At 55.2% G+C, this 25,818-nt stretch overlaps 8 protein-coding genes across 8 annotated transcripts; 5 read left to right on the top strand and 3 right to left on the bottom strand.

The window, feature by feature from the left end:
- Positions 1-1,771: 1,771 nt before the first annotated feature.
- SPO11 (DNA topoisomerase (ATP-hydrolyzing)) lies at positions 1,772-3,648 on the top strand (the record flags this gene model as incomplete). Its single annotated transcript, XM_076676087.1, has 9 exons — positions 1,772-1,929; positions 1,990-2,163; positions 2,244-2,332; positions 2,401-2,522; positions 2,599-2,733; positions 2,804-2,884; positions 2,950-3,089; positions 3,153-3,413; positions 3,492-3,648. The coding sequence occupies 9 exons, from the start codon at positions 1,772-1,774 to the stop codon at positions 3,646-3,648; spliced, it is 1,317 nt and encodes a 438-aa protein (XP_076536625.1).
- A 505-nt stretch (positions 3,649-4,153) lies between these two features.
- On the top strand, positions 4,154-5,647 carry TAL1 (sedoheptulose-7-phosphate:D-glyceraldehyde-3-phosphate transaldolase TAL1; the record flags this gene model as incomplete). Its single annotated transcript, XM_076676086.1, has 7 exons — positions 4,154-4,220; positions 4,306-4,429; positions 4,533-4,572; positions 4,663-4,764; positions 4,843-5,199; positions 5,285-5,473; positions 5,552-5,647. 7 exons carry the CDS (start codon positions 4,154-4,156, stop codon positions 5,645-5,647), a joined length of 975 nt encoding a protein of 324 aa, XP_076536624.1.
- A 690-nt stretch (positions 5,648-6,337) lies between these two features.
- On the top strand, positions 6,338-9,762 carry JCM15063_004982 (uncharacterized protein; the record flags this gene model as incomplete). The annotated part of the gene is made up of 9 exons (XM_076676085.1): positions 6,338-7,121; positions 7,201-7,342; positions 7,404-7,803; positions 7,882-8,347; positions 8,415-8,491; positions 8,561-8,750; positions 8,819-8,961; positions 9,049-9,663; positions 9,742-9,762. The coding sequence occupies 9 exons, from the start codon at positions 6,338-6,340 to the stop codon at positions 9,760-9,762; spliced, it is 2,838 nt and encodes a 945-aa protein (XP_076536623.1).
- Positions 9,763-10,008: 246 nt separating this feature from the next.
- JCM15063_004981 (epoxide hydrolase) lies at positions 10,009-11,740 on the top strand (the record flags this gene model as incomplete). The annotated part of the gene is made up of 9 exons (XM_076676084.1): positions 10,009-10,202; positions 10,267-10,342; positions 10,425-10,697; positions 10,765-10,841; positions 10,907-11,049; positions 11,119-11,160; positions 11,233-11,349; positions 11,426-11,583; positions 11,657-11,740. 9 exons carry the CDS (start codon positions 10,009-10,011, stop codon positions 11,738-11,740), a joined length of 1,164 nt encoding a protein of 387 aa, XP_076536622.1.
- Positions 11,741-11,995: 255 nt separating this feature from the next.
- On the bottom strand, positions 11,996-14,726 carry JCM15063_004980 (MFS transporter; the record flags this gene model as incomplete). Its single annotated transcript, XM_076676083.1, has 14 exons — positions 11,996-12,129; positions 12,199-12,324; positions 12,386-12,403; positions 12,471-12,536; positions 12,602-12,659; positions 12,728-12,887; positions 12,947-13,060; positions 13,128-13,145; positions 13,212-13,436; positions 13,510-13,675; positions 13,759-13,958; positions 14,031-14,155; positions 14,212-14,382; positions 14,460-14,726. 14 exons carry the CDS (start codon positions 14,724-14,726, stop codon positions 11,996-11,998), a joined length of 1,848 nt encoding a protein of 615 aa, XP_076536621.1.
- A 1,356-nt stretch (positions 14,727-16,082) lies between these two features.
- Positions 16,083-20,078, bottom strand: MSH4 (MutS family protein MSH4; the record flags this gene model as incomplete). Its single annotated transcript, XM_076676082.1, has 18 exons — positions 16,083-16,424; positions 16,495-16,643; positions 16,708-16,786; positions 16,840-16,899; positions 16,964-17,260; positions 17,322-17,430; positions 17,495-17,588; positions 17,667-17,698; positions 17,762-17,860; positions 17,928-18,022; positions 18,092-18,281; positions 18,347-18,778; positions 18,837-18,895; positions 18,952-19,014; positions 19,080-19,154; positions 19,235-19,464; positions 19,536-19,839; positions 19,893-20,078. 18 exons carry the CDS (start codon positions 20,076-20,078, stop codon positions 16,083-16,085), a joined length of 2,895 nt encoding a protein of 964 aa, XP_076536620.1.
- Positions 20,079-20,237: 159 nt separating this feature from the next.
- JCM15063_004978 (uncharacterized protein) lies at positions 20,238-22,025 on the top strand (the record flags this gene model as incomplete). Its single annotated transcript, XM_076676081.1, has 4 exons — positions 20,238-20,859; positions 20,951-21,523; positions 21,610-21,701; positions 21,783-22,025. 4 exons carry the CDS (start codon positions 20,238-20,240, stop codon positions 22,023-22,025), a joined length of 1,530 nt encoding a protein of 509 aa, XP_076536619.1.
- A 400-nt stretch (positions 22,026-22,425) lies between these two features.
- On the bottom strand, positions 22,426-25,773 carry JCM15063_004977 (uncharacterized protein; the record flags this gene model as incomplete). Its single annotated transcript, XM_076676080.1, has 9 exons — positions 22,426-23,625; positions 23,685-23,707; positions 23,774-24,396; positions 24,458-24,597; positions 24,674-24,857; positions 24,931-25,088; positions 25,182-25,317; positions 25,383-25,609; positions 25,723-25,773. The coding sequence occupies 9 exons, from the start codon at positions 25,771-25,773 to the stop codon at positions 22,426-22,428; spliced, it is 2,742 nt and encodes a 913-aa protein (XP_076536618.1).
- Positions 25,774-25,818: the final 45 nt, after the last annotated feature.

Here is a 25,818-nt window from a genome sequence, read left to right as displayed (position 1 = left end):
AATCGGAACGCAAGATGTCAGGTGTGGACAGGCGAGCTGAGCGGGCGTGACTTTGAAACCGCAGTCGAAGTCCGGATGCGATCTCGTTCGATTGCTCAGTCGGAGTCAGTCGGCTCTCCAGCCCTCTCCGAATGCGAACAGAACTGTCGATGTCCGGAGACGAGACAGAGTGCAGGAGGCGCAAGCGGGCACGCGATCAAGGTCGAAGGTGCGCGCGTCCGCGACCAAAGCATTCCGGTCCGAAAGTGTGCACCTCCCTGTGCGACAGGCTCAACGACCTGTAGCTCCCGCTCGTCACAGTGGAACTGACATTGTCGCCACGAAAAAAGGCCCAAAAAAATGGAGCCTTGATTGCTGAATTTTTCGGCAGCCCACGGCGGGGCTCGAACCCGCAACATCCAGATCCCTACAGGATTATCCGTAAAAGTCTGGCGCTCTTCCGTTGAGCTACGCGGGCTTGTAAAAACCAGCCTAGTTTAGCGTACATATAACCCACCAAGATGCTGCCAAGCTCTACGGGTGCATTGCCATTTCGATTGTTCTCCTGGAGCCAGAGCACACAATACACCACACCTGCTCATCAAGTCTCAAGCAGATTCTGTCGAAAGCAAGCCTCCGAGATGCAGTCGAATAATAATTGGACAAATGGGTGCCGGAGACACGAGACGCTCAGACTCTCACATAGTGCGCAAGCGCCACACAGAGAACCGAACGCGTGCGGTTGAGTAGTTGCTATAAAGATGTAGAATAACTGTACGATAACTTTATCAGCGTTTAGTAAATACTGGTTCACCTCCTAGTGCTGGAGATCCTTGCCTAGTAGATTTATGTACACCAGATTTACTAGAAGGTAAAGCTGCAAAGAAAGACTGAATAATCGTAATTGCTTGACGTTGCATTGACGTAATGTTAGTTCGATTAGCTATGTTAGGACAGCAAAAACAAGCAATATAAACCACACAGTCACAGGGGATACCTGCTCATCACGCTCAGGCAGGGGGTCTTGTCTTAGTATAGCTCATTCAAGTCATCTATCAAGAGCCATCGTCTCGGGAGAATCCAAGACATTTGAGAACTGCGCATGCGATGGCGCGCGACATCGCGAGCGTCGATCGTTGAGCCTCTTGTGTCTCGCTCCCGCGTTCGCTCGGAATAGACAAGTCGACAGCGATGCGCACAATTATACAAGATTCGAGCGAATCGGACAGCTCGACATCTGCTTCCGGAACGAGGTCAACTTGGCCACAGACTGCTCGACGTTTCTCGCGATTCCGACGGGTGTCGAGTTCCCCAGCTACCGCACTCGACAGTTTGGAAGCCTCTGGCCATCCGCAGGGCTTCAGTCCGCACCCGCCCTCAGGCAGGTTGGCCGATTCGACATCGAATAGAGTCAAAGCTGTGGTAGACAAGAAGCGGGCCGAGACACGCTCTGAGCCAATCATGCCGCATAGCTTCTCTCTCGACAGCGACATCGTTCCAGCAGCGGCTAGTTGGCGCGAGGACTGCCGACTTGGCGGTGCTGGACATTGTTCGCTTCCTGCTTCTGGCTCTACTGCTCCTCGGCCTCGTAGGCCAGTTTCCAAGCGATACTTGCCCTACTCGCCATCCAAAGACAGCGTTTCTACAGGAACCGACTCGGAGTCTACCACACGAGACACTGCACAGTCCTCGAACAGTGGTCCGGTACACGCTTCTCCGTCTCCGCCTGCTTCCCACCGATCATGGCAAAGCAATTCTTCTGACTCTTTCTTGACCTGACCATCTTGCGGCCATGGCGCCTGCTCGCGTTTTGAAGACTTCAACAGCTCGCTACGAGGCACCCTCGCTACCATCGTCTCCCTTATCGCTTCGTTCGCACCGCTTGGCGACAGACCTTGACCTCATCGTGCTACATGTGGTGCAACCTCAGCTCTCCTCGGCTGAAAAGAGGTGCACTTCCCGCTTCTGAGCTTCATCGTCAGGCTGAACGAGGTCGCGTCTGGGCTACAGACTAGCTATTATCGACAGCCTGCAACGCGTCGCTCTCGATGTTCAGAAACAGATTGTCTCTTGTGTACGAGCTCTGACAGCACCATCACACCTGAACGAGGCAAGCTTGGCGATCGAAAACTCCAGGAACGAGCGAGTGTCTGTGAGAATTCAGCTCGTCAGACGGGCAGGGCGGTCACACGACAGGCAAGTGGGCTCGTACGGAGTCGTCTTTTGCGGTAGACCTGAAATCGCGGTTATCGTTTGCGCTACAGTCGGAACGACCCGATCTCTCAGCAGCTTCTAACGTTCCCGCGAAGACTCGGCAAAGCCGAAAACACTCGCATGGGCGCGCTAGAACTAGGTAAGCGGTGTCCCCCTGAGATGTCGGGGGCCTCACACGTTGACCGAGCTCGTCGCGCGTTCGTTCAGCGACTTTTTTGCGAGTCGTCGAGCTCGTTCTCGACGGCTTGATCGAGAACGTGGTCTCAACCAAACGCGACCTGTACTATCGTGATGTTGCGTTGTTCAAGAATCAGCAGACGGTTGATACGGCGAGCACTGTCTCTCGTCTCTTTGTCTAGGCTATTCGTAAGCTCGGACTGAAAGCTGAACCCCCCAAAACCGCAGATCCTCGAGGACCTGTCTGCGACTCTGCAAGTGAGAAGGAGTGATTTGAACGTGATCGCCACGTCAAAAGGTCTCTTCAGTGGTGCACTACAGCTCGTCATGGAGGACGGCACCGAGAAGTCCGGCTCGCTCGAAGTATGCTTGTTCGCCCTCGGGTCTAGCCATGTGCGCCAATGCTCAGCAGAAGCGGCCGGACTCGTTGCAGGGTACTCTCGTTCCGCCAGGTCCAACCATCGCACGGTTTCAAGCCGGAGGAGCTGCATGGGTGCTCGTCGTCGAAAAGGATGTGAGTACTCGGGATCGAATCGATGCGGCGTTCTCCTGAAACGTCCATGCACGCGCTTGTCGCAGGCGGTCTTTCAGACTCTCAGCTCAGTCGACTGGAGCTCGGTCGACGCTCGAATCGGCCATGGTATTCTCGTCACCGGTAAGGGCTATCCAGACGTCGCGACCCGCGAACTGGTGAAACGACTCTCAGACGGGCTACCCAGGTGCAGGGACTTTCCTCGCTCTGCCTCAGTGCGCACTTTTACCGACACCGTTTGCCCCCACAGTAGCACGCCAATCATGTTCCTCGTCGACTCTGATCCATACGGGATGGACATCCTCGCCACCTACGTGCTCGGTTCAGCGGCCATGTCGCACGACGCGGCCAACTTGACGCTCGACATTGATCGGGTGGTCTGGATTGGACTCAAGCCCTCCTCTTGGGATGTCAGCCAGATTAACCGCGACGACCTGCTCCTGCTGGGGGACAGAGACAGGAAGAAAGCCATTGCAATGGCTAAGCGTACCTCGTTCCCAATTGAATGGAGGCAAGACTACTTTCGCTCCAAGTCTTCCTCTCTCTCGTATCAGGCTCACCCAGGTTTACACTTGGAGCGTGGAAACAGGCGAGAGCTCGAATACATGCTGCACCTCAATCGCAAAGCAGAAATCGAAATTATCGCCTCGTCGACTTCAACAGCAAGCCCTTGCGTATTCGATATTTCCCATGAACATTCAGGCCTTGTCAACTATGTCGCAAGCCAGATCCTAGACGCACTTTGAGCGGGCATGGCGTTTGGTGCGCCGGTCGCGGGGCATGGGGTCTTGAACGATGTGGGTCAACCCGTAATACAAACGCCTGTGTATACTGTGCTTGACATTATGTGGGCGTTGGCGAGTTTGTCACGAACATCTCTTCTCCGCGGACTTTTTTGTTGCACCCGGTTATATAATTTTTCTTGTCGCGCTCGGGAATGCGAGTCCGCGAGCAAGGTAATGATAGCATTGCAGGCTTTCTCTGGAAATAACCTCACCTCCGAGGTGAGGTTATTGACCTCGGCAAAACCTGTATGCATGTTCGTCATTCCCGAGGCCTCGGCTGCATCTCTCTTTCTTCTCCCTCCACTTCACCTCGATAACCCAGTGCGTCCTCCTCCGTCTGGGATTCCTACCTCGTCCTGTGGACTAACGCTGTCTTGTGCCGTGTCTGCAGTTGTTAGCTAGACTCTCCCCAAAGGCCGACGCACCGAGTGTTCCAACTGATTCCATCGATCTCTATCCCGCGCAGATGTCTTCCTCGCTCGACCAACTCAAGAAATACACCACCGTCGTCTCGGACTCGGGAGACTTCGAGTGTGAGTCGCCTCGCTCGTGCGCGAATGCACGCGGACCCTCGGCGGTCCCCCAATCCTGACGCCAACCTGATTCCCCCATTGACAGCTATCGCCGCCTACAAGCCCCAGGATGCCACCACCAACCCCTCCCTCATCCTCGCTGCTGTCAAGGACCCCAAGTACGCCAAGCTGATCGACGTCGCCGTCGAGTACGCCAAGCAGAAGGGCGGGTCAGTCTCACGTTCTCCGATGAAGCAACCCGAGGGTCCCCGCTGGCCCTCCTCTCCCTCTCTCTCGTTGTCCGTGTCACTGATACTGCCACTCACTCCACAGTGACATCGATGCCCAAGTCGAGAACACTCTCGACCGCCTCGTGAGTCGCGCATTCTTTCGAATCATGTCATCGCAAACCGCATACATCCTGCTCGCACCTCTTGCTGACTCGTTGTTCTTCTCCATCCAGCTCGTCGAGTTCGGAAAGGAGATCCTCAACATCGTCCCCGGCCGTGTCTCGACCGAGGTCGACGCTTCCCTCTCGTTCGACAAGGAGGCCACCAAGGCCAAGGTGAGACTCGTTTATGCGCTCATGGTGGATCATCTTGGAGCTGACTGTGCGCTGCAACGATCGTGACGAAACTATCAGGCCAAGCAATTGATCGCCCTCTACAAGGAGGTCGGCATCCCCAAGGACCGCATCCTCATCAAGATTGCCTCGACCTGGGAGGGTATCCAGGCCGCTCGTGAACTCGAGCAGCAAGACGACATCCACTGCAACCTCACCCTCCTGTTCGGTTTCCAGCAAGCCGTCGCTTGCGCCGAGGCCAAGGTCACCCTCATCTCGCCGTTCGTCGGCCGCATCCTCGACTGGTACAAGAAGAACAAGCCCGAGGGACAATACGAGGGACCCACCGACCCCGGAGTCATCTCGGTCTCGAAGATCTACAACTACTACAAGCAGCACGGCTACGACACGATCGTCATGGGTGCCTCGTTCCGCAACGTGAGCCTCGGCCATTCCTCTTTCCGTTCATCGCGATGAGTTTACTATATACAGAGAATCTGACGGCGCGCCTTTGGATTCGCAGACCTCTGAGATCATCTCGCTCGCTGGATGCGACTTCCTCACCATTTCGCCCGCTCTCCTCGACCAACTGCAAAAGTCGGACTCGGAGATGAAGCAGGTGCTCTCGACCGAGAAGGCCAAGAAGGAGGACCCGATGGAGAAGGTCTCGTTCGTTGACAACGAGGGAGCGTTCCGATGGAGTCTCCTCCAAGTGAGTTGATCTGTCTTTGCCCGCGCACAAGCATGACCTTGGCGATAGTATCTTTGGCTGACTCGCATCTACTTCCAGGACCAAATGGCGTTCGACAAGCTCCACGAGGGTATCAAGAAGTTCGCCGTCGATGCCGACGAGCTCAAGTCGCTCCTCAAGGCCAAGCTTGAATAAGCGGTTCTCGTAACCTTGCCCCATCTTTCCCCCCTTTTTTGCAGATAGATCACCCCGTCCCTACTCCGACGACTACCCCCCCTTTCCGTGATGATGACAAAAGCGACCGTTTCAGTTGTGCCCTACCCTACCCGTGCTCGCTGCGCATCGAGAGAAAATGTGTGTCGGCGTGAGCGAGACGACCAAGGCTTTTGCGCACGTTTCCGCACAATGTGAGCAATTCGAGCTGCTCCGAAGAGCAGTTTTCGGGACACGAGCACGGCATTGTAGTCCTTCCATCAGGAAATGGTTTTTGTTCTGACCGGAGAAATGTTTCGAGTTGGCGGAAGATGTTGGTCATCGGAAGTTGCTCAACCTCACTTGCATTTCATCTCGCGTCGAACCCGCTGCCAGGCAAGCCAAGGTTTTCTCGCTTGATCGGCAACGGTTCCGATACTTCGCAGCCAGTCACGAAGGAAGCAATCGACTACGCCGCTGTCAGAAGCCAGCGCAAGCGCAGGTGCCGAAAGCCGATCCTACTTGCCGAGCCCGTCCATCGCTCCCTCAGATCGAACGAGACACCAGGCGGCTAGAGCGTTAGACGACTTGTGCCCGTCGAGCACCTCTCGGAGCAAGCGTCGGGTGGGGCCAAGCACTCGAACGCCGAAAGCGCATCATCGTTGACAGGACCATCGTCGACTCGCTCCGATCATGACGAGCCCGTTTGAAGGCTTCCGCTACAGGTCTCCCCTGTCGGAAGGCACAGGTCGACCTGCATCCCCAGCCACGCCGACCTCGATCAGCCCGACTTCGCCCACCCGCTCCGGCTTCGCACTCCGCACCACTCCTCGCGCCCAACACCCAAACCTACATCCAATTCACGTCCCATCGCAGCCAAGCTCTGACTCGGCCGTCACGAGCCCGAACCGTCCTCAAACGCACCGTTCGCTCGCGATCCCTTCCCCGTCTTCCCCCGCGACCGTCATTGCCAACAACTCGACCGTCCCTCTCGCTCGTCCGGCTCCTTCCTCGTACCCTACCGTTGTGCCCTCCCGTGCGCATGTCTCGACCCCTCCTCCGAGAGTGCATGGTTCGACATCGGAACATCGAGCTGCGCCAACCATCTCGTACTCGCAGTCCCTCTCGTCCCCATGCTTCATCCATTCTCACCTCGATCACACCCTCGCCGAATTGCAACCGACGAATTCTTCTCTCAACGCGACAGCGTCAGGCAAGAAGGTCCGCACCAAATCTACCGAGACGGCCACGGACCCCGCCACCAAGGGAGACAGGGCGGGCGGCAAATCCAACATTCTCCCAATCCGTGACCAATCGAACCTCGCAGGTTCGTTCACGAACCCTGGGGACAGCAATGACGAGGCGATTTACAGCGACGCCGACTACAACGAGGATGACGATGACGAGGAACGGATCAACTTGACTCGCCAACTCGCAGAGACGGCGGTCAGTGTGCGCGAGATGAGCAAACAACTCGGTCAGTAGCCAATACCGGTCTTGACCGTGGCGCAGCACCGCAAAAGCTGGAAACTGAGCTCAAACCCTTTGAAACACAGGTCGAGCGAGGGTCATCACGCAGATTCAATCAGTCATGATTGTCACAAAGGCTCGCGACAACCAGCTCACTCGCCTCACGCGCGAGCTCGCCTTGTGGTTGATGCAGACTCCGAGAAATGGCAAAGACCGTGGTCTGATCGTGTGCGTTCCCTTTCAATCGCTATACTGCGGATGTAGCTCACTCCTTCGTTCGACAACACAGTTACGTCGACTCTCAGCTGAAGAAATCGAAGCGATTCGACGCTGCCGGCATCGAGCGCGACCATCCTGAATTGTTCCGACCGTTTCCTAGCCATCGGCGTTACTCTCGCACGTCCTCGTCCGCTTCCCTTGCGACCGACTTCAACGGCCACCCGAGACGTTCGAGCGGTCCGACCGGAACTTCGACTCCCGGTGGCAGTGGCATCTCTCAACTCTCGATGACAAACTTGAACGAAGCGCTACTCAAGCGCAACAATTCAATCTCGAGCGCGAGTGGTGCGAGCGATCGCAGTGAGGCCCACCCTGCACGCAAAGGTGAACAAGGACAGGAGGGACAATTGAGGTACTGGACAAACGACATGTGTCGCAAGAGTCCTCACCTGTTTGACTTTGTCATCACGGTGGGTAGCAACATTTACACTTGCTCTCTTGAAAAAGCTTTTGACTGACGCGTCTGCGATTCTTGTCGTGCATTCAAGCTTGGAGGAGACGGCACAGTTCTGTATACCTCGTGGCTCTTCCAACAGATCGTCCCACCCGTCATCCCGTTCGCGCTCGGTTCGCTCGGGTTCTTGACCAACTTTGATTTCTCCAACTTTCGCTCCGTACTCGACACGGCGATCAAAGACGGGATCCGCGTGAACCTGCGCATGCGGTTCACATGTACCGTGTATCGAGCCGTGAACGAGGAAGATCCTGCCTGTCGACGTCGTGCGGTCAAGAGTGGCAAGACGGGAGGGATCTTCATGAAGAGTCTCACGCGAGAAGGATGGGACGCGCTCGAGAGTGGCAAGCTCCCACCACCGAGAGTCGATGGGAGTGCCAAGGGCAAGGACAAGGAGATCAAATGTTTCTCGACGCGCGCAGTCGAGAGCTTTGAAGTTCTCAATGACCTCGTCGTTGATCGAGGCCCAAGCCCTTACGTCTCGCAGCTCGAATTGTTCGGTTCGTTTCGATCTGCTCGTTGTCAAGGACTAGCCGAAAAGATCCTGATCTTCTCGGTCTTGAACAGGCGACGAACATCACATGACGACGGTACAGGCCGATGGTCTCACAGTCTCAACGCCGACGGGATCCACTGCTTACTCAGTGAATACCAACTATCGATCTGATCCCGATACCTCGTCAGGCATGCTGATCGTTACAATCGTCCCTTAGCTCTCTGCTGGAGGTTCTCTCGTGCATCCCGAGATCCCAGCGATCCTGATTACGCCGATCTGTCCCCACACGCTCTCGTTCCGACCAATGCTCCTACCCGACAGCATGGAACTACGCATCTGTGTCCCGTACAACTCGAGGAGTACCGCGTGGGCATCGTTCGACGGTCGAGGTCGAGTCGAACTGCGACGTAGGTCATCGCGTCTCCAACCATCAAAGTCTGTCTCCGGAGCTCATTAGATTCGATCGCATGAACAGAGGGAGACCACATCAAAGTGACCGCTTCACCGTACCCGTTCCCGACCGTCTGTGCCGACAAGCAGTCGACCGACTGGTTCGGTTCGATTCAACGAACGCTCAGGTGGAACGAGCGGCAGAGGCAGAAGAGTTTTGTCATTCTCGTACGTACCTTTGCTCGAAGCTTTCGCGTGTGCGCATGACGTCTAGCGTTCAAGATCCCTTACTTTTCTTGTGCCTTGCTTCTACAGGAAGAAGGACGTAAAAAATCCAAGGAAGACACGTCACCTGTCGCAAAGAGTGCTGAGCGTGCCGTCGCTCCCAACGGCATCAAGAAACAGTCTCGATTCGCGTCGCCTAGCAACGACGCGGTCGAAGACGACGATGACTGTGCCACTTCGGTTGCAGGGGATGGAGGAGAAGAAGAAGAGGACGATTCAGGCGAAGATGATGAGGAGGAGGAGGAAGAGTACGACATTGATGACATCTCGGAATCCAATACGACAAACGCTTCATCGCCGAACATCCCCCCGGGCGATCCCGCTTCAACCGTACCTCCTTTGCCCCTCTTCAGCAACACTCATTCCGAACCGTCGACCCCGACACTCACGCCGGCATTCGCGTCGGCACCGGCTCCACGAGAGTTCGAGAGGGTGTCGTCGGGTTCGTCGAATGTCTCGTCAGTCGACATTCAGGACGACGGTCGAGATCGGTTTCGAGACCCTCGACCGAAAGCTCGAGCTCAAAGTCGAGCGAGGAGTCAAGACACGATGCGACGTGCACTCGAACGTAGCGCCGAACGTCAATCGATCGGTCCCGAAGCGAGAGCGTTTGCGGTCGTCGGAATGGATAGCGATTCATCGCATGTGAGTAATAACCCTTTCTCATTCAACTTTTTCCGAAGCCGTCTGTGGACTAATTCTGGGATGGCCCTTGGTTCGTAGAGTGGATCGGATCACGAATGATGTTTCACGAAGTACAGTTGATGTCGACAAAAGCTGTTCCTTGTTGTGTAGTCTCCAAATGTTGTAACCTTGCTGGCCAGATTAGCAACTTCGACGGTCTGAACCGACAAGGGAACGAAACATCCAGGGGGTCCGGACTGATCCAAAGTGGGGCCCGGCTTCGGCCGTTTGATCAGCTCCTCTTGGCTCTGACCCTCTCGCTGTCACTCGTGATTCTGTACCGCTACATTCGACATCACACTCAAAATGGCACCTCGACGCACTCTCGATATCGAGCGGTTCAAGCCTGGGTTCAGTGATTCGGAGCTGGCCGAGTTACAACAAGCGCTCGCATCGGCTCGTCTCCCCACGAGAACGTATGCGATGGATCAAGCACAGTACGGTATCACTTATGACTACATGCAACAAGCTCTCGAGCGCTGGAGGAACGGGTTTGACTGGTGCGAGCTCCCGCGTCATAGGTCCGGAAGTAGCATGTTGACAATCGCCCTAATCAAACCACAGGAAGAAACGTGAAGCCGAGATCAACACCGTCGATCACTACTACGCCAACATTGAAGACGGAGGGTCAGATTTCAGGGTATGCTTCGGCCTGTTTCCGTGTCAAAACTCGACTTGATTGACGAAAGCTTCAACCCGCTATCAATTCCGGTCATGATCAGATCCACTTCATCTACCACGAATCGAAGGATCCCGATGCGATCCCTCTCCTGTTGCTCCATGGATGGCCCGGTAGCGCATTCGAATTTCTTGAAGCCGTAAAAATATTGCGAGATCAGACCAGCCCTTCATTCCATCTCGTCGTCCCCATGGAGCCCGGATATGGCTGGTCGAGTCCACCCCCACTCGATCGAGGATTTGGGACAACCGACGTGGCCAACATCTTGCACAAACTGATGGTCGGCTTAGGATTTCAAGCAGGTTACGCGATCCAGGTATCGCTTCTCCATCCTGACTCTGAACTTCTCGTGCTAGAAAGTTGAGCCTACTCTGTTTATCCAGGGCGGCGATATCGGGTCTATGCTTGCTAGGAAGATGGCGCTCAAGTTTGATTCAGTCAAATGCATTCACCTCAATTAGTACGCTCCGAACAGGCGATTTCGACACAAGACGTCCTCCTGATTAGACCTCTGCTCCTTTATAGCTTACCAGCAGTAGCTCCAGAGGACGAGGAGCTCAAGAAGCGGGTCAAGCCTCGCGAGCAGGACAGCTTGGATCGCTCGGAAGAGTTTCAAAAGACAGGTCGGGCATACGCAATCTCGCACGCGACGAGACCGGGTACTATTGGTTTGTCGAACAAAAATTTACTGAAGGTACCACTTGGGATCTTTATTGAAATTCGTGCCACATTCGCAGGTCTCGTGGTTGGTTCTTCACCAGTCGCTCTTCTCGCTTGGCGTTCGCTCCGTTCTCCTATCACCCTCAAAAGTTTGCTCATACTGACTCGCTCCCTTCTGGCTCGAATTCCAGTCGCCGAAAAGTACCGAGACTGGACCGACGAGACTCCGGCGGTTGACGAAATTCTGGCCATCTGCACCATCTGGTGGCTGCGCGACAGTTTCCCCTCATCCATCTACGCTTATTACGGTAAGTCCTTATATCTTCATCCTAGTCAAGTCCTTGACTGATCCATTTATGCGGCTGCGTTCTTCTGTGGAAAAAGAACTCCTGTTGACAGGAGTTTCTCAGATTCACAATGCCAAAGAAAACTACCTCGAGAAGCCTTTTGGATACTCTGCGTACAAATGCGAGATCTCGTGTACTCCCGAAGCGTGGATTGGAATCAACGGGAATGCGCAATTCTACCGTTATCACGACAAGGTCAGTGCATCATTTACGGTCGCGTTACCAAGCTTTCGACAGTCACTGATAGGTCTGTGAGGTTCCTGCATAGGGAGGACATTTTGCTTCGATGGAGCAACCGGAATTGTTCGCACAGGACATGCACGATTGTTTCTCAAAGATCTGGCGACAGTGAAGTACCGTATGTGAAGACAAGTCCCGAAAGTGGCTTGGGAGGTTCTCTCGACGCAACGAGATCGTACCGAGAAGAAAGCTTGCAAAATGTGAATGTACAGAAATCTAAACTTGAGCCCGATTCTATGGTATCTATGTGATCTAAGCTGTGCAAAGTATGGAAAGGAAGAGAGAAATTAAAAAGACCATGCGGGAACTATTGGACCTTTTGTACGGAAAGAAGGTGAAGAGCGAGGGAAAGCAATGCGGTCTTCCTCTAGGTGGCAGCGGAAGTGTGAGCGGCCTCGGGACTGAAAGTCGGACGCTTCTGATCTTGCGCGTCATCGGTGACTCGCTCGCCTTCGAGATCCGAACCGTCCGAGGCGTACTTGGACTTGGCACGGATTTTCTCTGGTACATGTAGAAGCTCGGTGAGTATGCTGGAAACCAGCGAAGAAAGAAGCAAACAGCAGTCCTCACCTCCTTTGACGAAGAGAATGTAGGGAAGAGGGATCGCGAGGCAAGCGACGAGCGACAACAAGAGTCCAGCGTACTGGTAGCCCATGCCGTTGAACATGTAGTTCGCGAAGAGCGGCGTAGAGGCACCTGCGCGAAGTGATGAAGGTCAATACGACGACAGACGTGACACAACTGCAGCTAGACATACCAAACATGTTTCGAAGGACTGATCGCATTCAATGTGTCATTAGTATGGGAAAATTTGCGACTGGCATAATCAGAGAACGCCTTACATCCTTGGCCAGCAATGGCACTCGACGAGAACTCTCCGTACGCGTCGGCAGTGTAGTTGTAGACGCCTAGTTGATCGACCAAAAAAGGTCAGTTACGTCGGTAGCATGGAATGAAAGCAGGCATCACGCACAGTTGAACACGTGGTAGATACCGACGAGAATCGGTACGAGGGAAATGATGGGAGCGATCTGACCAAGCTCGAAGGGCTTAGCTACGGTGCTATTTTGAACCAGAATATCTTGTTTCGTCAACATACCCAGTGAACGAAACCATATTGCGTGAAGGAGAAGATGAAGAGACCGGCGGGAAGGAGCCAAGCGAAGTACATGGCGCCGAGAAGACGGTATTCGGGAATTGGAACTCCACCGTTCTCGTCCCGCTTCTTGTCGTAGATGGAATCGGTCCAGCGAGAAGTTCTGCGCAGGGACCGTGTGAGCCTTCCACCGTCAAGCTGTAGTAGACAGCGCGGGCTTACCCGAATCCGATGAAGCAACCGATGATGAGAGCGATGTAAGGCAAGCCGCCGATACCTTCACTCCAGCCGTGGTTGTTCTGGAAGCAAAGAGGAATGGCCGAAAGGAAGAGGAAACTGTGCAGGAGAAGCGGTCAATTTGCGCCATACAAACAGCGATTCCGCTGCTCTGCTGTCGACTCACGTAATTCCCCAGGCGTAGCTGTCGAGATAGGCGGAGGTGTCAGCGATCTAGGTGTCAAAATGAGCTCGGCAATCAAGGACGTACGCGATCCAGAGACCGAAAGAGAGGACAACGGGCTCTTTCACAAGAAGGAGAATGGAGCGAGTAAGAGCCGTCTTGAGGAGATCTTTGACGCTCTCGTTCTCGAGCTCGATCGGAGCACGGATGTTATTCTTGCCGGTCTCCTTCCTCATGCGAGCAGCACGGCGTGCGAGGATCTTGGCTCCTCGGGTCTCGCGGAGCAGGAGGATCTCGGCGACGAGGAGTCCACTGCACAGGACGATAATGATTGAGTTGAGCTCGAGTGTTACGGCATGGAGGAGACTCGGGCGATCAGGCTCACGCGTTAGCAAACAAGTGGATGCGCTGGATCCAGCGCCAGCCGAGGGTTTGGTCGATGAATCCACAGTACAAGGGTGCGGCGACGGTACCGAAGATTGCGACAAAGGTGAAGCACGACATCGGCATACTACGGTCCTTGGTGTTCCAGATGTCGGCGAGAGTGCCACCTATCGAGAGAGCGAGTCAGCATTTCCGGCAATAGCATTTCCGGCAATATACGTTCGACCGGTGAACAAAGTTGATAGCTCACCGACAAGAATCGTTCCACAACTACCGAAGATACCACTAAGGAGGCGTCCGACAATCTCGCAGGTGATGTTGCGACCTTCCGAGAGGAGAATGAAGATGAGGACGAAACAGGTGTAGGCGCCTAGGAACACTTCGCGGCGACCGACAAGCTCGCAGAAGGGAGCGAGGAACAAAGGAGCGACCGCACAAGCCGCGTTGAATCTGCACGGGGTTTGAGCAATATCAATGTCCATGCGCAAGAGACTGCCATCTTCGAGCATTTGGCGTGCTTACGTGAACATTCCGACTTGGCCAACGACGTTGATGACGCCAAACTCTTTGGTCATGGTCGGCACTCCACTCGAGAAAGCCGTCGTAGAGAGACCGATGAAACAAGTCATCATGCAGAGGAGGAAAGTCTGTTCGTTACGCGTCAGGAGCCGATCGGATGCCAGTCAAGGCAGGAGTAACTGACAATCATCCACTTCTTCGACTTGGGCCAGTTCATGGGGTTCTCGGGATCACCCTCCTCGAAATGCACAAGCTGAATCTTGCGCGGGTCGACATCGTCAGGCAGGGTTCCCTTGGCCTTGGCTTCGGCGAGCTTCTCTTCGTCTCCAAGATTTCTGTCGGCCTTCTCGTCATCCTGGACGTGGAGGAGAGCGATATCGGCGATGAAGTTAGACAAGTGTAATCGAGCGAGCGAGCTAGGAGCGTGCTCACTGAAGCTGCGCCGTCTCCCACGCGGGTGACCGAAGAACGGCGTGTCGACGGCTGCGTCGAAGGCGGAGTTGTCCTGTTTGGGCCGTCCGTGTCGTCGCCGAGGTCCCTCAGGACGGTGGCGTTGGCGTTGGCGCTCTTGCCGCGCTTGAGCGGCCACTTGCTCTTCTTCTGCGAGGTACCAACCCCGCCCGTGTTTTCGATCTGCCCCTCATCGTCGGCCTCCGGGAAGAAGGAGGCGTTGATCGTTGTTGGCTTGAGGCCCGGCATGGTGACTGTAGAAGCTTGCGAAGGTCGACAGGCGAACGATCCTCGTTGTTGTTCACGCCGCGCGATCAGCCAGCAGGAATGGGGCAGAGAGTGGAGCAGAGAATGCAATGGATCAACAGCGGGCGCCCTAACTAACAAGCGAGGCTTGCCCCTCGGGATGAGATCGATTCTCCAGACTCTCCGCACGCTCGACCGCAAACCACTCCGCGTCTCGGCTAGAATCTCCAATGAGGTCATTTCCGGCTGCACCTACTCAAGCCAAACCTTGCAGACACGCGGCGCTCGACGTGTCGACGCTAACCTTGGTCCATCTGGCAGTTAGTATAGTAGATCTAGTCAAGATTCGTTCTCGTGTTCCACTAGACGTTGCACGTGCCAGCTCGCCAGTGATCGCCGGGCTGCTCAAGTACACATGTAGCAATGCAGAGTCGTGTACACACATGCTAACAAGATCGCCGTGAAGCGATTGGCGTTATTTCCGACTGCACCGTTTCATCTTCCCGTTTGCTTGCGTTCGTTCGTCCTGCGCGGACGTTCCATGCCGAGCGAGCTGAGCCGAGTGACGACACGATGTGGTCCCGATGACGGCGGGAGTCGAGTTGAGCTGGAGATGGTGGAGCGCGAGGCTGGAGAAGGAGGAGGCCGCTCACGGCCCCGGGTTTTGTCAATGTGGTGTTGTCATCGCTCCAGTAGCACCGTTTGGTCCGAAATGCTTCGTTGGTCAATACCATTATGCTATGTACTCACATTGCTTGTATTTGTATGGGTCTGGGTCTGTGCTGTATCATCGACTATTAAGCTAATGGCAGCGCTTGAAGTGCTCAGCACTACGGTGCCACAATCTGGTTATCTCCCGACCGCCGTCGACGACTTGTAGCCTAAATGGACTTTCGACTTACAAGACACAGCTCGCCACGTGCGAACACAACTGGACGATCCAAGCAGGATCGACGCCTCAGAATTTCGGCTTTTCCATTTGCTTCGGGTTTACTATATGTAATCCCAGGGTCGCCCCCAGTTCTCCTCAGCCGTGACATTGTTGAGATAGCCGAGACCTGCGAGGTCCCTGACGACGACTAAAGGCTCAAGATTGAGCTCTGTCCTCGGCAGCAATCACCCCATATCTCGTTTGAATGCCTCTCTTACTTGTTCTTGGCTACGGAGGAAGTAAGACTCCAGGCTGATGTCGCTGGCAGTCTCTATTTCTGTGATAGGACGAAGTGACAGGCTCAACGACTCTGATTACAACTTATCTTCCTGTCGAGCAAAGATGCTCTCAACCTGGTTCCTACCTCCTACGGTCATCGACGATCAAGCTATTACTTCTTCCTCTGCTTCCATCCGCCATTTTCCTGTTCAGTCGAGTTCGAGCATCTCTTGATCTTCGCTCGAATCACGAATCCACGTGGCGGATTCGCCCTCCGACTCGGGAATCTCGACCTCACCCTGTTCGGATTCCAATGCGTCATACTCGGCCCAGCTACCGTTCATCTGAGCCCTTGCAGTGTCGTCAGACTCGTCTTTGAGTGGCGAAGGCGTCGAGTCGTGCTCGTCAGCCTCCTCGATCGAACAAGTTGCAGCGTTGGTAGTTTGTTCGAGCATCGTGCGCGTCTGTTGTTGCAGGTCGCGAACAAGTCGCAACAGTATCGTACCATCAATATTGGTCGAGTTGGCGAGTTCTCGTAGGGTCGCCTTAAGCTGACAACCGTAGGATCGTGAGCTATCTCGAGGGAAAAATTCCGAAGGGATAAAATGCATCATGGCTTACCGCAAGCAGTCCCCTCCTCCTGCCATGTAGCGAAAGTGCGCTCGCATTGAGTCTTTGCGTCTCGGAGAGCGCGTCGAGAGTCCCGGCAACGAGGTGCGCCTTGTCGATCACGCTATTTGGCAGTTTGGCGATTTTGGCAAGCTCGAGACCTACAGAGACGAGTCGGCACGATCAGTACGGGTTCGTGGCCCTATGAAATGCCAACATACTCACCGTAATGGGTGAGCGGTGTTGTGCCGTCGAGGAGCCGATGATGAAAGGTCAGACTGTAGTCAGGTTGCGAACGATCGATCTGCAGTCGAGACTCTCAGTGACCGAGGGCACCCGTCGAAGTCTGGAACTCACTTCGGTCTCGAGATGAAGCGAAACCACATTGGGAAAGCGGGACAAAGTCGTCGAGAGTTCCTGTGGCGGAGAACACGTTGTAATCAGACAGAATCATCGACATTCGAAACGGCAGCGAGCTCACCTTGAAGTGAGTGGCGAAAAAGCAGCTCGCTTTGCTTCTAATGATCTCCTCGGCGATTGCATGCGCTATGCCGACCCCTTCCTCGGGACTCGTGCCGCGTCCAAGCTCGTCAACGATGACGAGGCAAGGTTGTGCAGAGTCGCTGAGTGCGAGGGCCCCAAGGATCACACTCATCGTAGTCATCTCCTGTGCGAATGTTGACAGCGACGCTTCGATGTTGTCGTCGTTCGAGAGTCGGGTGAGTAGCGCTGACACAGGTCGGAACGAGGCGTACGTTGCGGGAACGAAGCAGCCGATCTACAAACAGAGTACCACTAAGCATATTTTGTGCATCTAATACAGCCTGAGATTGACAGACCTGAGCCATGACGTGCAGCAGAGCGATTTGTCGAAGCAAGGTGCTCTTTCCCGACATGTTGGATCCAGTGATAATCTGAAAGGAGGAGCTCTCGTTGGCATATGTGTCACTACAGATGCGTTGAGACATGAATCAGCTTCGTCGAGACTGAGCACGGACGAGCTGATGAATACTTGGGAACGAAGGCTCCATCGCTCATACGAAATCGCTCGTGAAGCGGGTTTCGACCGGCTTTGATGGCGAGTGTGTCGGTCAGCTCAGGTCTGACTGAATGTGAAATCCATCATCAGAAATATTTAGCGCTTCGAGGGTGACGGTGCTGCCGAGTCGGCGAGGATAGCCTACCGTAGTCATGCTGGTACGAAACGTCGGAAAAGCTACAGGGCTCGAATTTCGCAATGATTCTCGAGGGGGGAGGAAAGCAAGGTCAGCAAACTCACCTTGCAAGCATGTCGAGGAGTGCCACCGCTTCTGCACAGCGGTACAAGCAGCCAACGTTGCCCCGGATCTCGTCGAAAATCTCGTCGAGGATCTCGTCACTGCAGATCAACGGAAGATGTCGGTCAAGAGAGTCTTGTTCCATTTCGAGAAGGGTCTCAAGCTGACGACAGGAGTAGGACCTCGAGGATGCTTTCCGAGATCCGAGCATTGCGTTTTTGAAGCTCGAGAGAAGCGAATTTGACAGTCTTGCCTTTCTCGTTCTGTCGCGATCATGACGTTAACGAGAGCTGTACACGAGGCTGACGAGAGGGAGATGATGCAGACGCAACAATGTTGATGAAATGGCTGTGAACCTCGCGATCTTTCTCGTTCCAGTCCTCCTTTGAACATTCGAGCAGGAACTCGCCCTTGTCCGTGTTGACCAACGAAATGTCGAGCCCGAATTTGGTTCTGAGACTGTCGCGCAGCTCGTTGATGTCACTGATATTTTCTCGATAGGTTTCACGGGCTACATCGAGACTATCAGGCGATAGGAGACCGCTCAGCGATGAAGCCAGCATTCTGTGACAGAAAGAAGGACTTGCAATCGCTTCTTCTCAGACCTGATCGCAAACAGCCTCGATGCCTTCGTCAAGCGTTTCACTTGATCCGGACCATCTCGCGTGCCACCTCTGCCGCGTTTGCCGAGAGTCTCCTGGGTCAACCACAAGTCCTTGTTGACGTTGTCTTCGACGATCTGACGCATTTCGCCGAGCCTCTCGTCCTCGAGAACCTCCAGACTCTGCGCTAGGAGGGGACTGCGCACGCGCTCGAGCGACGTGCGAAGTGCAGACAACGACAGGAGGAACGTGCGGAGGTTCAGCAGGTGATTGAGCTTCTGGCTGATCAGCATCGAGGGGTCGGGACCGGTCTTGGGCAGACCGCTCGAGCGAGACGAGGGTTGGACGAGCACCTTGGTGTGAGAGGTCGAAGCGAGGATCTTGGATGTTAGACGTTCGAGGTCAATGTGTTTGAGACTGTCAAGCGGGGTCCGGGTCAGCCCATGCCTGACTTGAACGTGGTGGCTGTACACACGATTCGAGCGCTTTGCGTAAACTGCGAAGTCGCTCCTCTGTATTGACGAGCTCGTCGACCTGCGCATGCAAGCGATTCAGAACGCGTATAATTCGAGACAGGGCGGCGGACATGCGGCTTCATAGCGTCGCAGAATGAGATCTGAATCAGTCGAGGGGGCCAGGATGTTTGCACGGAGCTGCACGGGCGCGAGCGCGGTAAGCGAGCCAGATGTGCAGGAGGAGGAACCAGAGCCGGGCTCGCCAGTCGGGTCCCCGACGGGGTGAAACAGCGATTGAGCATCCCAAGGAGGTGTTGTCTCGAGTTGTGATTGAGCACCTGAATGTGCAAACGAGCGGATCTTGGCTCGTGAGGGACAATGTCATGCTATCCAGAGCTGAAGCGAAGCCAGAGCGAACGTTCTGCACCAGTTCCAGGTTTTTGGCAGAATCGGAATCAATGAGACAGTGCCCCTCGAACGCAGCGTAGGATACTTTCAGGCTGTGAGGAGCGAACGTGGTGCCTTCGGTAGCGAGGTAACTGACGAGGGCGCAGACAGCCGAGAGGGCATAGTACTTTGACTTTGCCGTCTCGACCGTGTTTGCTCGCTCAAAATCTTTCGCGCTGAGCTGAGCGAGAAACTCGTAGCCTAGTGCAGAACGCTTTGTCGGAGATGAGCCGAGAGTCGGGATCCGTGCACGAGCAAGAGCGGTGACAGACCAGTCTGCAAGCACGGCTCGAGCAGGGTCAGCTCGGCTCGCTCGATCCGACGAGCAGCAGGGTCGGAGAGGACGAGACTCGCTTGTTCATCCCACCATTTGCGAGCGACGGGGACAATAGCGGTGCGAGGGAATGCATCCTGAATGCAGCGTACTAGCAGAGTCGACGCGAGCGAGGGATCACCCCCTGCAAGGGTCGGATGGTCAAGATCAGCAGGTCGGGCAGCAGGAGGCACAAGCACAGCGTAGGGCGGGTTCGTATGGAGCCAAGTGAGCGTCTTGACGAAGGTGGGACTGTCGCCGTACTGGAGCGCTTACGGGTCAGCTGCTGGGTGCCGCGCAATATGACGCAGCTCACTTGAGTGAGTACAAGCTTGCGGTAGTCCATGTGAAACGCGACTGCGCCGACTTCACCGCCTTGGCGCGATTGGAGCAGCGCGACGAGCGACTCGCCCTCGTCCGACGAACGCCCTCCCGAGCGCGACAGTGCCGTTCCTGGGCGCGAGAAAGAGTGCGAGCGACTCGGCGGACGCCAGGCACTCATTTGATGTGGTTCAGTGGGAACAAGGAGCGGCCGATCGTGTCGGGCACTTTGACTTTCCCACTGCGCCTCGCTTTCCCGCTCACACGCGCTTTCGCTCTCGCGGTTGGGCTTGTTCGCGTCTTGTCGAGTCCCGCGACCCGCCTGTCCCCCACCGAGGCCATGTCGACCAATCCGATAGCGATCTCGGGAGGCCCCGCTCCCTCGTCGAGCTCGTCGTCGTCGCTCCAGCGTCTGCTCGCGCTGCGCACCAAGGCCGACTCGGCTCTCCACTCGCCCGCACTTGAGCAGGAACTCGCAGAGGGTGAACAAGGGCCGCAAGTGGCCATCGCCCGGGAGGCGCTGCAGGACGTGATTGACTTTGGCAGCGATTGGAAATCGAAAGCAGGCAAGCTGAGCCCCGAGGAGGAAGCCCGGGGTGAAGCCGCGCTCGCATGGGCTCAGGGGCGTCTCGGCGAGTACGACGGGACCCAACCGATCGACCTACCCGCACGCCTCGAACATGCGCTCGCATCTTATCAGCGCGCAGCCGACCTGCTCCACCTCCCGCCTCCGCCTCAGCTCGACCGAGTCCCTTCCGTCACTCGGCCAGGTGACAGCAAGAGGCAGACAGGCATGGACCTCGGCGAAGTGCCCGCATTCGCCGGCGAGATGCTCGCAGAATGGGCACGGACCCAAGCGACTCTCGCCTTCTCGAGCCTGTTGACGGACGGAGGCAAGACCGCGATCGATGGCGACAAGCTCGCCGACTTGCTCGAAATTGCATGTCGAAGGAACGTGCAAGGTCAGTCTGCGATCCCCCAAGCAGCCAAACTGCGGCTCTTTCTCTTCGAGTGCTGACATATCTTGAATTTCTCATCTCGTGACGCTTACAGCGTTGTTCACGCCAATTGATCCATTGTCTTCCATGGACGACGTGTCATCCCATGAAGCTGGAACTGTCATGGGCAATGCGCGGTTGATTCGACAGCTCTCCTCCTTCCTCCCCTTCTCGTCCTCTCCTTCAATCTGGACTCGTCATCTCAATTTCGCAACGCATGTCGCCGATGTGAGGTTCGTCGAAGCTTCAATGACTGCGAACCGACTGGTCGATGCCGCTTCGGCACAGGCTGCCGTCCTGCAAAACCCCAAGATTAGCAATCACGACCGCAATCAAGTACGGAAAATGTTGGAACTCACGATCAAGCAACTCGCGCCCCTCGAGCGAATGCAGGGCAATGTCTTGCTCGGACTCGGACGCGTCATGCTCGATGCGGTCGGAGCGTTGTACCTCGGTCGGACAGAGAGCTACATCGCTGAGCGCAGAAGGCGAGACGACGAGGCTGCCATGACGGATGGCGCCGAAGAGGAGTTGGAAGAAGAAGCGGATGCAGGCGTGGCGAATGGAAACAAGAAAGAGATTCCCGAGAACGAACTGGTGCGAGAGACTCGACAAGTGCTGATCCGAGGTATCTCTTCTCTTCTCCCGTCCGCAATACCCAAGTTGAGCACACGTTCCTTACTGATTCGCGCTGTCTCGCACTCTCGCGTACAGCTGCCGCCCTGTTCGAGAACGCCTACGCATCTTTTTTGAAAACTCCCGCCAACTTGCGCAAGACGCGCTTCGAACAGCGATTGCTGCGACGGGTAAGACTGATCCCCCTTTCTCCCTAGAGTCGGGTTCCGTTCGTACTGACGGTGCCAACAACCTGATCTTGACCATTCCAGCTCGAAGCGACTTACTGCGATCTCGAAATCCTCGACAACTCGACCCCGGAAGTGATCGAGTTGCGTTCGCAACGTATCGAGCGCGCCATGTGGATCAATGAACGACTAACGGCGCTCGGGGACGGCAAGAGTGGAGTCGATGAAATGGAAGAGACGGATGATGAAGACGAAGAGAGAGATTCAGAGGACGAGGACGAATCGGATCGGTTAGCGACGAGGTTGGGCAAACAACGCATCTCGTAAACCCAAATCTAGACTAGACCCCACCATTTCGTCACTTTGCCTCTTTCTACAAGTAGTACCGTTGTTTTCGTGTTGCAGTAACCCCGTCCTTCTCCTTTTTGAGTCCAGATCCTCTGCTCCCCTACTGTAACGCCCGTATGCTCTCTCGCTAGATTGGCTTGAGAACGAGAGAAAGGTCATTGCGAATACGGCGAAGACGAAAGAAATTGTCCAAAGCTCGAGCTGGACGGAAAGAGTACATCGATGCGTGCAGACGCTTGTAGGGTATGTGGAGGAAAACAACGACAAGGCTGGAGAGTAGGTACAGGAGAATCACACGAATGGGAGAAATACACCGTTAATGGCGGGCCTGGGCGGCAAAGGTTCGATGTTCTTTATACATAGAGACATGGTCAATCTCTCAGTTCTCATGGTCTGATCCATCTCGACTCGCGACTCGAGACGTGTTGGCCGAGAGGCCACTGACGACCTCGTCCCTGCGCCTTCGCAACAGGTGCTTGGTATCGATGAAATGAGCACCGGTCGGCGGTGGTAGCGATCCAGCTGAGCCTGATCGACCTTTCTTTACACCGTCTCCGATAGCGACGAGAGGCGGTCCCGCCGTATTGCGGTGTTTGGCTTCGTCATCGCTCAGGGCCCGTGTAACCGAAGGTGCCGGGGTACTGGCTAACGGCGGAGATGTAGGTGCGGAAGCAGGGGCATGTTTCGCAGCGTTGGTAGCTGACGTCGAGTGATATTCACCCCGAAGAGCACGCTCGACCGGAGTGACAAGGTGGGCTTGCAGCGACTGAGTCGCGGCCTGAGCGCGACCACCTGTTGCTGCCCCGAAAGCGTTGCGCGTTGGCGAGGTCGGGTTGGAAGTCCCGCGTACACCCGGGAAGGATGGAGAGGGTGAAGCTGTGCGGGAGACATTGGATGAACCGCGACGACCCTTTGGCGTGAAGGACAGGATCTCGTCTTCTTTCTCGCTGTCCGAGTCAGCGAGTGCCGAAGTGGACTGCTCGAACGAGCGATCGTTGATGGAAGAGAGGTGTAGAGGCTCGGCAAGATGTGGCGTTGGGGGGACAATGCGAGTCTGAGGTAGCGGCGCAAGGGTCGAAGCGCGAGAGTTTGAAGAGTTGATCGACGTGCTTCGAGCGCCGTGTCCCGTCTTTTCTCGCTTGACCGTATCCTTCTCGAACGCGTCATCGATCCAATCGCCCATCATCGCGATCACCTTCTCTGCGGCAGGCAAGAGCGCGACCATCTGCAAGTACCCATGACTCCATCCCTCGATGATACTGCTGTGCACCCAATCGTCCTCGTCCTCGTCGAGGATTGGATCCCTACTTGCTGCAGAGGCTCCCGACATCCGAAGCGATTCGCCGTGTCGAAGTTGCTTGCCGAGGAGTTCGAGCTTTCGAGCTTCTTTTGCTTCGCGCAGCTTGCCCGCGAAGATGACGGTGTCGTCGACGAAAGGATCGCGCTCTCCACAGGAGAGGTAGACGGGAGGGAACTGGTGCAAGAGGTGAGGCGGTGTGAAAATTGGAGAGATGTGATAGTCGGAATGCAGATCGGGAGCATTGAGCGGGCCAATGTACAGCAGAGCCATTGCTCGACACTGGTAAACAAGTCGAGTCAGTAGCAAGAAGCGGTAATAGGACCGCCAGATTGACGTACCATCGGTGGCGAGATGATGCGATCTAAGGACACAGGAGCTCGTGTCAGTCAGAGTAAATCCTCGTGCACGGGGATACGCTTCGACTTGCCATTGAAAAACGCCGTCCGACTCGTCATGGCAAGCCGGGTATTCTCAAGCACCGCTTCCTTGGATTCCGACTCGCTCAGCTTGATCCCGACATCTTTGACGACCTGCTTCTCAAGCTCTTGCTGTCCGTCGTTGTTCCAGTAGAGGATCCTCTCGCTGACACTCTTGTCGCGTTCATCCGTCACCGCAACTTCCTCCAAATCGTTTGCCGAGGCTCCTGTCGTTTCGTCGTTCCATTGCCGTAAGGAAGAGAATGATTTGCTGCCAGGCAAGTTCGAGACGAGGCCCCGACCCCAACTACCCGTTCGCTTCCTTCTGCGCTGTACGAACGGTCTCTTGCGTTCGCTCCCTTCAGCACGCGTTTCGAGATCTTGCACGACGCTCAACGGTGAGCGATGTTCGAGGTGTGATTTTTGTTTGAGCAGAGTCGCGACATCTGGGTGAGATTCAGATCGCAACACTCGAAGGTCGGAAGCTGGCATCCACGAGGTAAAGTGAAATGATAGAGCGGCGTAGGCATAGATGAGTGCGACTGGCAAAGGAAGTTTCGTCGCTGATGCCTGCTTGGGAGAAGGCTGGGTTTCGAGAATCTTGACAACCATGGCTGTCGCAATGTTTGCCCCACTGTCAGGTAAAATATGATCAGTGGTGGCTTGTGTTGCGCAAGCTGTAAGCAAACCCTTACGCGGAATCGCCGGTGAGCAGGACTCGAAGATCCCGTTCGGCGACCGAGTTCATCCCGATGCATTTGCCCTGCGTCTCGTGTAGTAGCGCATAGGCGTCGTACATTTCGTCGATGGCGAAAGGGTATGGGTATTCAGGAGCCTAGACAAGCGGTCCTCCAGGTCATTCATACTTCCTCGTGTGAGGGAGATTGAGCATTGCGCGAAAAGCAACTCACCTTGCCGTAATCGAAACTGAGAACGGGTCTACCGGTTTGCTTCGCCCATCTGAGCAATCTTTCGGCATGATGTTCTGGATTCATGCAGATGAATCCACCACCCGGGATATCCATGATCAAGTCTGATTCTTTAGCCAGATCGCTCTCGGTACCCGAGTAGAACAGGTATGCCGTTATTGGTTTCCTGAGGTCACATCGGCTCAGATAGACGATGAGTATGGAGCTGAACAGATCCGGGAAGCCTGTCGGAAACTCACGTGTATTTCGAACCGGGCCTTCGAGGCAGAAAGAGCTTTTTCGAAATTTCGAGTTTGGGCCGATCTTTGCGAGTGAAGAACTTGATGTAAGGGTTGGAAGTTTTCTCCCAGGTCGTTCTCAGTATATCGACTGTGCAAATCGCGCGGTATTTGCGCAACTGTGAGCGAGGATCAGATCGAATCCGGATCAGAATCGGCTCGGAGGGTGTCTCAGAAGGACAGAGACGGGGGAACATGATGCTACAACTTACCTTCTCGTCTGCTTCATGGGCAAACAGCAGGTAGTAGCCAGTGCAGAGCAAAGAAAAGATGTCCCTGAGCCATTTCCAGCGAATTTGACCTGCAGTCGCAAATCCCGCATCGAGAGCGGTTACGATCCATGTTGCCCTGGTTTCGTGATTGTAAGCGTTCGGTGTGGTGGAAAAAGGGGCAAGGGACAGCCGAGCCTCAACCTGTAGTAATCCCTCGAGTACAATCGTGCGAGAGGTTCCGGTGCTTGCAACCCAAGCAAGACGTCGCCATGCCTGAGCGCGTAAATGACGGTCAAGGTTGACAGGATCAACTGCCATGGTGTAAATCTCGACAGTTTCGCGTTGAGGTTCCGAATCCACAACCACCTCGGGCCTCGCTTTGAAGACCATGCAATACGTGAGATCCAGAACAGGAGCACGAGGAACACCTAGTGACAGGTAGAAAAGGTTCATGAGTTTCTTACATCTCTCAGGAAGTTTCGACGTTACGCGGGCCCATTGATCAGATGCTGCGGAGACCAAGGCAAAGAGTGGAGCTCACCTGTGAACGACGCCAGGAAGGTGAAGGCCTCCCTGCGAGCTGGTCCAGCATGCGATCCTTGGGTAGACGTGGAGCGAGCCACCAGTTCACGAGTGG

Source organism: Sporobolomyces koalae (genome assembly GCF_050403365.1).
Source record: "Sporobolomyces koalae JCM15063 DNA, S_koalae_JCM15063T_v1_ctg3, whole genome shotgun sequence".
Taxonomy (NCBI): Eukaryota; Fungi; Basidiomycota; class Microbotryomycetes; order Sporidiobolales; family Sporidiobolaceae; genus Sporobolomyces; species Sporobolomyces koalae.
The sequence above is the reverse complement of the archived record's forward strand: the minus strand, read 5'-3'. Positions and strand labels throughout refer to the sequence as shown.